At 41.1% G+C, this 13528-nt stretch overlaps 1 protein-coding gene across 20 annotated transcripts in view; it reads left to right on the top strand.

Moving 5' to 3' along the window:
* Positions 1-13528, top strand: part of DLG2 (discs large MAGUK scaffold protein 2) — a 2335250-nt gene that overhangs the window by 908969 nt on the left and 1412753 nt on the right. For 3 of the 20 annotated variants that reach the window (XM_086384655.1, XM_086384625.1, XM_086384623.1), the window contains exon 1: positions 10484-10777. The exons of the other annotated variants lie outside the window; for them this stretch is intronic. In XM_086384655.1, the coding sequence (XP_086240781.1) occupies positions 10676-10777 (102 nt within the window). In that variant the 5' untranslated portion in view covers positions 10484-10675. Of the gene's footprint in view, positions 1-10483; positions 10778-13528 lie in introns of those variants that run through there. 20 annotated transcript variants of the gene reach the window in all.

The raw sequence follows: 13528 nt of genomic DNA, 5'->3' as shown, positions 1-13528 counted from the left end.
GTATGGTGATTATAGTTTGTAATACTGTACTAGATACTTGAGAGTTATTGAAAGAGTAGATCTTAAATGTTCTCACCACAAAAAATAACTGGTGATTATGTGAGGTGACAGAGGTGTTCCTAACACTACAGAGGTCAATCTGTTTAAATATATGTGTACGAATATATTGTGTATTTGTGTATACGTGTATAAATATATGTGTACAAATACACTGTGTACCTTGTGTCTGTGTTGGCACGTTTAGTCGCTCAGTTGTGTTTGACTCTTTGTGATCCCATGGACTGTAGCCCACCAAGCTCCTTTGTCCATGGGATTCTCCAGGCAAGAATGCTGGAGTGGGTTGCCATTCCTTTCTCCAGGGGATCTTCCTAACCCAGAAATCGAACTTGGGTCTCCTGCATTGCAGGCAGATTCTTTGCTGTCTGAGGCACTATGGAGGCCCCTTGTGTACCTTAAACATATAACCCCTCAGTGATATCTCAAAAAAACAACAGAACTTTCAGAACTGAAAGTATAGCAACTAAAATTTAAAACAATACAAATATTTTTTAAAGAACTGAAGACAAAATTAAGAAATAGAAAGATACGTGAAGAAATTAGCCACAGTGCAGCAAGGGAAGCTAAAGAAATAAAAAGTATAAGAAAAAAGGGAAAAGAAATATATATGTGGGGCTTCCCTGGTGGGTCAGTGGTAAAGAATCTGCCTGCTAATGAAGGAGTTGCCCGTTCAGTACCTGGGTTGGAAGATCCTCTGGAGAAGGAAATGGCAACCTACTCTAGTATTCTCATCTGGGAAATCCCATGGACAGAGGAGCCTGACAGGCTACAGGCCACAGGGTTGCAGAGTCAGACATGCCTTAGAAACTACACAACAAAAACGGCAAATACGTGTGTGATCGCAGTTTAAGGTGGAGGTGGAGAAAGGATAGCAAGAGGGAGAGAAAAATGAAAAGTGGTATGCCTTCACATTTTTTAAGGAATTGATTAAAGACATGAATCCCAGGATGCAGCAATCAAAAGAAGACCTAAAGAGGATAAAGAAGGCGAACTCAATATCTAATTACATTGAGGTAAATCTCCAGAAGGCTAAAACAACTAAAAAACTTGATCAGCAGGAAGCAATTGAGCACTTACAGAGAAAAGACAACTGAACTGACTCTACAGAATACTGGGAGAAAATAACTGGCAGCCTATAATTGATACTGAGCTAAGCTGTCATCAGTTCCTGGGTGGGGAAGGTCCCCTGGAGAAGGAACGTGGCACCCCACTCAAGTACTCTTGCCTGAGAAATCCCATGGACAGAGGAGACTAGTAGGCTATAGAGCATGGGGTTGCGAAAGAGTGGGATACAACTCAGCAGTTAACAACAACCACAAACTATCATGTACAAACCAATAAAATAACCTAATAAAATAAAAATAGCATCTTCAGACAGATAAAAATCTTACCACCAGAGTTTGGCTGAAATAACTCCTATAGTGTGTTATTAATGGAGAAGAACAATGAGTCCTATAAAATTTTAATGGAAATAGAAATTAATACAAACATAAAGTGGCTAGTATACATTAAAATTGCCTAAATGTTCATGCTCTTTACACCAAGAATTCCTTATCTATAAGATTTAGCCTAATAATTTTGTTATGGATATGTGCAAATGTTTGTTCACAAGAACACTTGCGTTTTTCTCACGATATTGATTTCAGAAATATTTTTGACCCCTGTCAAAAAAGGGCTTGTGAAATATGCCACGCAATATTAATATACTGTGCCATTATTGATAGTATTTTTATAGGAAGACTTCTTCCAAAAAGCATGGGCAGGTGTCAAAGGTATATTATTTTCTAAATTAGCCTGCACCATTATACACAGTTTAAACACAATTTTGTTGAAGCATTACTGGAAGTGTAACCTCCAAAGTTAGCTGAGCACTGAAGAATTGATGCTTTTGAACTGTGGTGTTGGAGAAGACTCTTGAGAGTCCCTTGGACTGCAAGGAGATTCAACCAGTCAATCCTAAAGAAAATCAGTCCTGAATATACATTGGAAGAACTAATGCTGATGCGGAAACTCCAATACTTTGGCCGCCTGATGCGAAGAACTAAATCTTTGGAAAAGACTCTGATGCTGGGAAAGACTGAAGGCTGGAGGAGAAGGGGACAAGAATGAGATGGTTGGATGCCATCACTGATGTGATGGACATGAGTTTGAGTGGGCTCCGGGAGTCGGTGATGGACAGGGAGGTCTGGTGTGCTGCAGTCCATGGAGTCACAAAGAGTCGGACACAACCAAGTGACTGAACTGAACTGAACTGAACCTCCAAAGTGGGCTTCTCTAGTGGTTCAAACAGTAAAAGAATGTGCCTGCAATGCAGGAGATGCAGGAGACATGGGTGTGATTCCTGGGTTGGAAAGATCCCTTGGAGGAGGGAATGGCTACCCACTCCAGTATTATTGCCTGAAAAATTCCATGGACAGAGAAGCCTAGTGGGCTATAGGTCATGGGATTGAAAAGAGTTGCACGTGACTGAGCAACTAACACACACACACTTGTGACTCTCTTTTGGGCTTCCCAGGTGGCACTAGTGGTAAAGAAACCACCTGCCAATGCAGGAGACACCAGGAAAGGGGTTCGATCCCTGAATCAGGAAGATCCCCTGGAGGAAGGCATTCAACCCACTCCAGTATTCTTGTTTGGCAAATCCTATGGACAGAGGAGACTGGTGGGCTATATTCCATAGCATTGTAAAGAGTAGGATACAACTGAAGCGACTTAGCATAGCATACCACATCCTCCAAAGTATTAAGATTAGGTACCTCTAGCAATGGAATTGTGAGTACTTTTAAATTGCTTTTGTTGTACCTGACAATATTTTCTATTGAAAATAATTTCTATTCCAAATTATTTATATATTAAACTTTTAGTTTTGTATTTAGAAAAAAATACTGTTAAAAATAAATGCTTACTTTGAAAATGAATTTCCCTGGTGGCTCAGAGGGTAAAGCATCTGCCTGCAATGTGGGAGACCTGGGTTCAATCCCTGGGTCAGGAAGATCCCCTGGAGAAGGAAATGGCAACCCATTCCAGTATTCTTGCCTGGAGAATCCCATGGATGGAGAAGCCTGGTAGGCTACAGTCCACTGGGTCGCACAGTCAGAAATGACTGAGCAACTTCACTTCACTTGAAAATGAAAAAAAAAAAAAAAAATGCACACCAGGCACTTTAGTTCAGTTCGGTTCAGTCGCTCAGTCGTGTCCGACTCTTTGCGACTCCATGAATCGCAGCACGCAAATTCCATCCCTGTCCATCACCCCTGTCCATCCTCCCTGTCCATCACCAACTCCCAGAGTTCACTCAGACTCAAGTCCATCGAGTCGGTGATGCCATCCAGCCATCTCATCCTCTGTCGTCCCCTTTTCCTCCTGCTCCCAATCCCTCCGAGCATCAGAGTATTTTCCAATGAGTCAACTCTTCACATGAGGTGGCCAAAGTACTGGAGCATTGTTCCAGTACTTTAGCCTGATCCTTCCAAAGAACACCCAGGGCTGATCTCCTTCAGAATGGACTGGTTGGATCTCCTTGCAGTCCAAGGGACTCTCAAGAGTCTTCTCCAACACCACAGTTCAAAAGCATCAATTCTTCAGTGCTCAGCTTTCTTCACAGTCCAACTCTCAAATCCATACATGACTACTGGAAAAACCATAGCCTTGACTAGACGGACCTTTGTTGGCAAAGTAATGTCTCTGCTGTTCAATATGCTATCTAGGTTGGTCACAACTTTTCTTCCGAGGAATAAGCGTCTTTTAATTTCATGGCTGCAGTCACCATCTGCAGTGATTTTGGAGCCCCCAAAAATAAAGTCTGACACTGTTTCCACTGTTTCCCCATTCATATATGATATTTTAATTAATTCTCAGAGGAACCCTGTAGTACAGATGTTATTATTTAACACCCCTCTCCTTTTTTAATGCATGAGAAAATTAACTGTCAAAGAGACTAAGTGGTTAACTCAGAACGACATAGTAAGTATCAAAGCTAAGATTGGAACCCAAGACCCAAACCTTATTCTTTCAACACTGAAACCAAATTTGGTAAACAAAAAGACCTAGGCAGAATTCTTTTTCATTTGACTTTTCCTATTTAGGACACTTTCACAGGTGGTGCAGAGGGTGATATTTTGGAGTTGCTTTTCTCAAAATGGCACTGTGAGTGAAAGTGGAATATCATGAGACATCTTAGAGCCAAAATTGTGCCTTATCTTATTGAAGCTAAGGACAGCTATTATTTCAAAATTCATGCTGCTAAAACAAAATGGTAAAATGGATTCTGAATTAATGGGATGACATTTTCTCAATAAGGGTTGTATTCCTTTCATTGAGGAAGTTGGGGGCCAAGGACTGAATTAAAAGACAAACAGTGATCTACATTAGTTCACCAAGAGCCTATGTTGTAGCTGTGGAAAGGCTGGCTTAACCCATAGATTTAATTGTTCTTTATTAATTCATTTATTGACTCGATCATTCCAGACTATAAATAAGAACATTATTCCAAGTAAAGGTCAACCAAGCATGGCATGTATGCCTCAAATAATGGCCAACTAGTCAGTAAGCATGACTGGCCCAAAGGAGTCTGTACTTGGCGGCAAGTGAATAGAAGGAGAAGACTCGGAAATTACAGAGAAGACCAAGGAGCAGCCATCATGGGGAAGGCGTGATGGATTTCAGAGTCAGGTTTTATGGGTCCTGACTCTAACACAAACCCTCACTGCAGCTGTGTGTTCCTCAATAAGAGGAATGTGGAAAACCTGAGAAAGGGCCTGAGCGTCTTTGGGAGAATAAAATTGTGAAGAAAAGTTAAAGAGTTCTGTATAAAGATTATACGTATTGGGTACATCTAATGGGTTTATTCTTTCCAGTTAACTTTTATTGGGGAAAAAAAAAAAAAAACAGGAAATCAACATAAAGTGTCTCCAGTTTACTGAGCATTTATCACAAACCAGATAAGAGGAGTGGACATTTTGAAACACATTATCTCATTTAAGCCTTATAGCAATACCAGTTAAAGAATAAGAAATGATAGTTCAGAGAAGTTAACTAGATGGGCCAAATAATCTTATGGACTTCAAGTACATTTTAGTACTTAATTGTATATATTTTTTCTTACTGTCAGAGATACTGTTTTTATTTTATGACAATATCTTCACTTAGTTTACAAACTCATTTTTGGCAGAAAGACATGTTCATATGCCTCTTCACCTTAATTTCAAGAAGCTCAATAATAAAAACTGTAGTTTGTGTTATGAAATTATTGATAAATTAATTAGTTGAAGACATGTGTACTAAAGATTAAGTGAAAATAAGTGGACAGTCATTTGTAGGGATGGGGAGTATAGGGAAAATACTTAAAGGTTGAAATCACATTGTGAATAGTACCAAACCAAGCATACCTGATTCACTCCAAAGTTCTTATATGTTTTCTGTATCTACTGTGATTTTTTTATAGGAGTCACTCTCTTAAAGAGTTATTAAATAACAGACCCTAATATGAAAAATAGGTGAAAAATAAAGATGTGTTGGCTGTCACAGGCAGAATGGCCTACTTATTAAGAACTTGGCTTATCATGTCAGATTTCTTGGGTTCAAATCCCCATTCTATCACCCAGCTAAGCTGTTATTTAGTAAATTATTGTTCCCAAATGTTCTCCTTCCTCACTGTGAAAGGATTATCCTTCCCCACCTGACTGGCGTTGGGTTTGGCCACATGACATGCCTTGGCTAATAAAATGCAAACAGGAATATGTGTTCCTAGCTGAATAGAAATGTTAAGAGCCACTGCATACTGAGTCACTGGTCATTTTTTTACTTCTGCCGTGAAAACATCATGCCCCTGATAGAGGCTGCTCTTCTGTTCATGGAATAATATGAGCTAGAGTCAGGGTCACACTATGAAGGATGTCTCACATAAGGAAGAAATAAACATTTGCTATTGAAAGCCATCACGGCTTTTTTGTTAGTTGATTCATTTAGTTGACTTGTCTATCAATTGTGTTAGCTTGGGCAAATTATTTAATTTCCATGTGATTCAGTTTCCTGTTTTTGTGTGTGTGTAAGTTTGAGAGGTTGTGCAGATTAAATAAGTTAATGTAGATAAAGTACTGAAACCAGTGCTGTGCTGATAGATGCTTCTCTGAAGGAAAAAAAAGTCTTGGTATATAGTGTTTTCCAATTTATGTGGAAATACTTCCTCCATGGCTGATTTCAAACTACCAGCATGATATCATGAAAGGTTGGAATTAGGTACAGTTGGCTCTCAAGGGTAGAATCTGGGTTCAGCCCGCTGCCAAACTGATAACATTACATATAGCAAACACTATAGTAGAGCATATCAAATAGTAAGCACTATCAAAAAGTTTATTTTCTGAGACAGGTGACTGAAAGAAATGGCTTCTCAAATTTCCTTTACATCTCAGATCCTTTATTTGTAAGAACCACTCAGAGAACTTCAGCACTGAAAGTAAACTTAGAGATACTCTAGCGAACCCATTTCATCTCAACAGACAAGGGAACTGTGGCTCAGAGAGGGAGTAACTTGCTCGAAGTCACACAGTCAATAGGAAGAAACATCATGGCTCCTGGTGTCCATTACACGCTTTTCCCTTCCACCATGAACCACCTCTTCTTAAAAAATTGCTGTGGATGGGATCAATAAAGGAAGAAAAAAAGCTACGTCAATAGCTAATACCTCTTGCCTTGTCCTGATTTGGGATTGGGAATAATAATGATAGCAGTAAATAAAAGAATCAAATTAAACCCTGATCATATTTTTTGATAATCCTGATTATCATTATGATCATTTATGATTGTGAGTCTATTTTGAGAAAAGTTGTAAGAAGGAAAAATGTTTAAGAGTGTGTAGTTGTCATGTATTATTTTGCAAAGGTGATGATTATTAGGAAGAACTGTAAATGTTACCAATCACTGAGGTAATTAAGGGTGGTTATTTTGACTATTAAAATCAGTGCATCATCTCCTGGCATTCCCTAGTAATATCTTCTCCTAAAATTACTGCAGTACACCTCCATGCAGTATACTCCCTAATTAGCTTTTCAGACCAATAATGCAGTGTGTTCATATCTTAAGGTAACAGTGATTCATTTGGTTAACCATAGTGGTTACTGCCTGTAACTAAGGAATGCATTGTCATGGAAACAACATTTTCTCTCCTCCCCCACTTTCACTTCACTCCAGAGCTATTATCAAGAGACAAGAATTAAGGAAAATCATTTTGCCAGATGTATATGAACAGATAACAGATATACATAGACACACGTGTGTGTGTGTGTGTGTGTGTGTGTGGAGAGAGAGGTATAATCACTGAAGTTCCATTGATTAAACAACAGAAGATCGAGGAATGAAATATACACTCTCCTTTATATTTTGTCATTTGTCTTTGTTAACCTAAACCAGCACAAGCTGAAAAATGGGAAATGACTTGAGCCTAGCAGCCTGTAATGCTGCCCTAGAATAGGAGGTCAGCCTTAGCCTGGGTAATTCATTAGGGAAAGACTGTGTTAGTTATTATTGGAACATCACAATATAGAGCATACAATACTTTTGGGGTGTTTGAAATCTAAATTATAGGCTAATGAATAAGGGAAATATTGTACAACTTTTTTAGAATCCATTCTCCTTTGGAAAAACAGCCATAATTATAGACGCTCTGTAGGTGGAAGTGCTCACACAATCACACATTTGATGCTAACAGGGAAAAAATGCTAAGGGATACACTTAGTCTGTGAATGTGACTTTAAGATTACACAGCAGGCACCAGACCAGAGTTCTGCCCCTACCATGTGACCTGGTATGTTTGAGCACATATATGTATCACCGCCTGAGTCCTGGCAGGCCCTAGGTATGCACTGGATTGAATTAACCTCAATTCCTACTAGAGAAATCAACTAGGTAAGGATGCCTACATTTAGTATCATAACCACAAAACTTTAGACACAGCTGCCCTCTTCGGTTAGAACCAGACTTGCCTCAACTTCGACTGTCTTTCCCTGCTGATCTTTGCTCATGCTTTGCTCCGTATTGATTTCCCTTCAAGAGGTCTTCATTTTGGAGGCAGGACACATATTCCTCTCATCAAGGGGCTGATTAAAAATGTAGATTTCTTGATATCCTCTTGGCTTATGGAATGAGAACGTAGGGGTGAGCCTGAGAATGCATTTTTTTCTTTTATCATTCTTTTCTGTTTGTTTGTTTCTCTTTTTAAAAGCACTCCACAGAATTTGGATGCGATCTGGTTTGGTTTCCATTAACTTGGGACAGGAGGGAGGCTAGGCTATTTTGGATGTTGCCAGGTGAGGGAAATTTTATAGGATACTGCATTTGACTTGACAGCTTGCAAGTTATTTTGTTCTTTTATTCTTCCTGGAACTTTGTAAGTTGAAGCCCGTAGTGGTATTTGGACTTCTATTAATTTAGAGGACAAGTGGTCTGGTGTTTTGGGAAAACTACATCAGGACAGCATGGTTCCAGCAGAGCTTGCTATAGATACTGAGGACTAAGTTGCTTTGTTTCAAGTGAGATCTGAATTCATGGACCACTTAGAGACTTTTGAAATGACTACATTTATGTGAATGGGACAAGCCTGACCTCCAGTAAATCTGGAAAATTTAGAACATGCTTCTGGAGAGATGTGTGATGTACCCTGTGATAATGCTTTTTTATATTCCATCAATTTTATTTGAATCTTACCTTCATGGCTTATTGATTGTATGACTTGGGGAAGTGATATAGCCCTTAGATATTATTTTTTCTCTACAAAACATGTGTCCAGTAACATCTACCTCTCAGGCTAAGATAAGAGCTAAGCTATGTAAGTTGAATATTCATTGGAAGGACAGATGCTGAAGCTGAAGGTCCAGTACTTTGGCCACCTGATGAGAAGAGCTGACTCACTAGAAAAGACCCTGATGCTGGGAAAGATGAGAGCAAGAGGAGAAGGAGGCAACAGAGGATGAGATGGTTGGATGGCATCACTGACTCAATGGGCATGATTTTGAGCACACTCCAGGAGATAGTGAAGGACAGGGAAGCCTGGTGTCCATGGAGTTGCAAAGAGTCAGACATGACTGAGCAACTGAATGACAACAAGCTATTTAAGTACAGAGCACCTACCATGGACTACCAAGGCTGACCACGGGAAGGTGTTGTTTATCGTCTCTAGTCTTCATGACAACTCTGCAAGGTAGGAGTTAATGAGCCCACGAAGCAAACTGAGGCACAAACACTGTAACTTACACAAAGCCATCCTCAGCACCAGAGCCAGAGTTTGATTCCACATCCTGATGACTTGCTCTCTTTCCGCCAGCCATCTGTGAGGCAGAGTGCCAAGCACTCAGGTGGCACCCAGAGAGGGCTAGTTTTACCCATTTCCTATTCTGCAACCTACTATCACATTTTCTTTCCTTTCTTTCTTTTTTTTTGTCTCTGACAAGCAATTTTGCAGCTGGGCCAGCCACATGCTGATTTTTTTTTTTTTTTTTTTTGATCTTTTGCAATTTTGACAGCCTCACTTAAAAAAAGAAAAAGAAAAAATCAATACAGCATCCACCAATCTTGTCATTCATACTTCCGGAACAACAGTAACACTTCTGGAGCTTCCTAGAGCCCCTAAGACGTCAAGGTAGGGAGGGGGCGGACTCTTCCGTTTTGAATTTAAAAAAATGTTGTATCAGATAAAGCCCTGGCTGAGGCCAAATCTACCACCCAGGGCGTGAGTAGGCTCGCTGACACAGAAGTCAAGGAGGTGTAGGGCCCTCGGGAAGCCGTTTTCAGCCCACTTCTGGCCCAGGTGCCTGTACCGGCCTCAACTCAGGCAAGCTGAAGTCAGAGGGAGGGGAGGATGCTCTCTGCAGGGCTCCGCGTGGGCCTCTCCCCTCACCTGGACAGCTCGGAGGTCGCCTCTCCGAGGGCAGCAGAGGCAAAGAGAGCCCAGTGAGATCTCCGGGTCCCAGCAGCGCCCGGAGCACCCCCACTGGGACCCCGGGACTCCTCGGGGCGGGGGCGGGCCCGGGGCGCGCGGGCTGGCTGGGCGAGGCTGGCGAGCCGCGCGCGCACCCCCTCCCACCCCACTCGTCCGGCCAGCGCTCCCCACGGTGACTCTGGATTGCAGCAAGCCATTGGCTTTTTACCAAACCGGGAGCTGCAGTATTTTTTTTTTCCCCTTCAGGGAGAATAATTTCAGCCCCCTTCAGCTCGCATGACAATCTTGTGTGACTGGGGCGAGTAGGCGGGTACATTCTTTTACATGGTAATACTGCCCCACCTCCTTTGAACCCTCCTCTAAGCGCCCGGCTTCCTTTTTATTTTTATTTTTTGATTTTTTTTTTTTTTAATTTACCTCCCTCCCCCAAATTCACCAAAAGGAGGGGGGTGGAAAGCCCTTCTTGTTTCTGTCCCTCCCCCCACGCCTCGTTCCCCAGGGAAGGGAGACCCCGAGACGCTTGGTACTTGCCCGCGGCGTGGCTTCTACCCCGGCGCTGGGATGGCCGCGCGGGGCGCAGGGGCCAGCGATCGAAGTGGCCGCCGCCTCTAGGCTGTCGCTCCATGTGCCGGGTGAGCACCGTGGTCGGGTCCCCCAGCGAGCTGCCACTGCCGCAGCTCGAAAGGAATGTCCCTTGTTGTTCAGGACCCTGACTGTTTTACACCAATGATTTGCCACTGCAAAGTTGCTTGCACCAACAACACTTTGTCGTTGATGTTTGGATGCAAGGTAGGATGAGGTTCATGTCTTTTTTAATGCATGCTGCCTCCCTGGAGGGGAACAAACAATTCCTTTTATTATTTGTTTATGTGTCTGCCTGTTGGGAGAGTGACAGAGCTCAGGCTTGCTCGGCTCTCTCTGGGAGCCGGCTGGGTTTGGGGGCCCGGGGACCTCAGTGATGTCCCGGCATCTGTGGCTGGGTTTGATAACTCGGTCGTGACTCATGACGGGACCCTGATCGCTAATGCACAGAGGCTCCAAGAGCAGATAAATCCTCGGAAAGGGACGCATTAGGTGGCTCTCGGCTTGGGATCTCTTTCTATACTTAGCTGGCGACTGGGCTTGTGACAGCTGAGCTGCCAGCTCCTGAACTTGTCACTCCTCCTGAACTCACCCGGACCCGCAGGACCCGCCGTCAGGGTTTTTCTGGAGTGGTGGATGGACTTGAGATGACACGAAACGTATCAGTTTGCAATCTGGCACTTTGCAAACTGAGGAGCCTATTTTTATTTTAGAAAAACCTGGAGCCAGGCTCGTGTTGCCCCCAGTTGTGTATTTTTCTCTGAGCTTATACAATCCACTCGAAGTCAACACTCAGAAATGTTATCCAGAGGTGGCGCGATTATTCAGTGAGTTTCTTGTGAATAACTGTCCCACCCCAGATTTTTTGTAAAGGTGATTGGTGTTCCCAAGGAAATGAGGTTTGAAGGTTTCCGAAGCAGGTTACCATTCGTTGCTCAGCCTCTGAAACTTTTTTTGGTAGACTCTGGGAGCTGGCACTCCCTGAGAAAGACTTACAGAGCCAGGAATTTGAGCAGTCTCAGCCCCCTAATGGTCCGAGTTCATGTCCTCTTATTCTTAGGGACATACCTTCACTTTTTTCTCATTGTGAAAAACTGTGGTGGTGAGGGATGGGGGTGTCTTGCCTGTTTGTGTAAAAACACTTTTGTGGCTACTATGGTGATTCTCTAAGGAGAGAGGGGAAGAGAGGGAGAAAGAACATCACATGAAATAGCTGAAAATTCACTTTTATAAGTGATTAAAAGCCACACGATCTCTTCTGTTCTGAAGGATAACATGACTGACTACACAGGATGCTGACAAGCACCTTAGGCAGTGGGGTTACTGGAACATACACAGTCAACTTCATGGATGATGCTCAGAGGAGGCGTAGGTTTAGTGGAAAAATTCGGAGTCAAAATCATAAGTCTTATACTGGCTGTGCCTAGAGAATCTCCTTTCTCTGACCCTGGGTTTTCTTCTATAAAATGAAAGATATGGATGAGATAATCCTCTACAGCCCTAACATTCTCCTATGATGTTTTTCATTTAATCATTTAATAATAAAGTTACTGTCAGAGATATATGTTTTATTTTTATTTTTTTTTTACTTTATCTGATAGTCTATACCTTAGAGTTAGTTCCAGAAATATTGATCATACTAAACAGTAGCCTCATGCTCCTTTTAAAATCCCTGAAAAGGTCTGAGGGTTGTTGAAGGTTTGCATGTTCATCGCTGTCCAGAAGATGTATGTAATTGAACAGCACCAGTAACTAACTTTTTAGCTCCTTTCCTCACACAACTTGCAACGCTTCCCGCATGCATCTAGCTACTCACTCTTCTAATTATATTTCCAGTAGCCTCTTATCGATGGCTACTGTTTAAAATCCACTCCAATAAATATATGAGAATTGCTTTGCAGTGCAAAATGATTAGTTACAAAGGTGAATTATTTGCCAGGGGCAATTAAATACAAGCTAATAATCAAATAAGATAAGCTATTGGTGTGCAGAATGTTGTTGAATATGCATTCAAAAGAAGTCTCTTTTATGTTGTTAAGTTTTCCCTGATTTTCAGATTGTATTGCAGGGAACTGGTATAATTACAAACACTTTTTCTTTAATGCTGGAGAATTACATTAGTTTAACTTCCTTTAAGTTCTATTCCATTTGGTGTTTCAGTTTAACAAAGTCAAATTTCTGAGAAAACCGTGTCAGTAGAGTGAAATACCTAAATCATGTGGGTTGGCAGATAATGTTCTTTGGAAAAAAAACCAAGCCTCTGAAAATAAATTAATACTTTTAGAGGGTCTATTCCATTTTATTTTGCTGAGTATGTTTGAATAAGATAATTCTTAAAAGCCTTGTATAATGGGATTGATGATTATATTATAACCTTACTTAACAGTTGGTTAATTATTTACTGGCTGATATAAGGTCCCCACCTTGGAATCTTAGATATGGAAATAATGGAGCTTTCTATTCTAGCCTTTCTCCAGTGAAGTTCTTCAACACTATTTGACACATAATAACAGAACAAAATGTGGGAAAGTGGCATATCCTATAGGCTGGATTTCAAAACTAGATGTATCATTTACTAAATACATGATTTTTCTAAATCTTAGTTTTTTTCACAGATAAAATGGCCACAGTAATAACTACCACATTGCATGTTTCTATCTCATTGAAAGAATGCAGTTTAAATGAGATCCATCCAATGTTTAGTAAATATGCATTCATCAAATGATTGATACTTTTATATGGCCTTGGTTATTTTCATAACTTCACTGTGGGGAGTGGGTACATCAATTATAAGAAGATCCTCTTTACCTCTTTTACTCTTAGGGTATTTCTTTCGATAAATTGTTCATTTTGCTATGAGCTCGATTATTACTTCTCTGAAGTTATTTCCTCTTTGCTAAGTGTTTATATAAAATGTAAGAGCAGTTTATATATTGGTAAAGCATGCATAAAACAAAA

Source organism: Bos grunniens, chromosome 29 (assembly GCF_055505025.1).
Source record: "Bos grunniens cultivar Pamir isolate PY7600 chromosome 29, Bosgru_T2T1.0, whole genome shotgun sequence".
Classification (NCBI taxonomy): Eukaryota; Metazoa; Chordata; class Mammalia; order Artiodactyla; family Bovidae; genus Bos; species Bos grunniens.
This window is presented reverse-complemented; position numbering and strand designations above follow the sequence as displayed.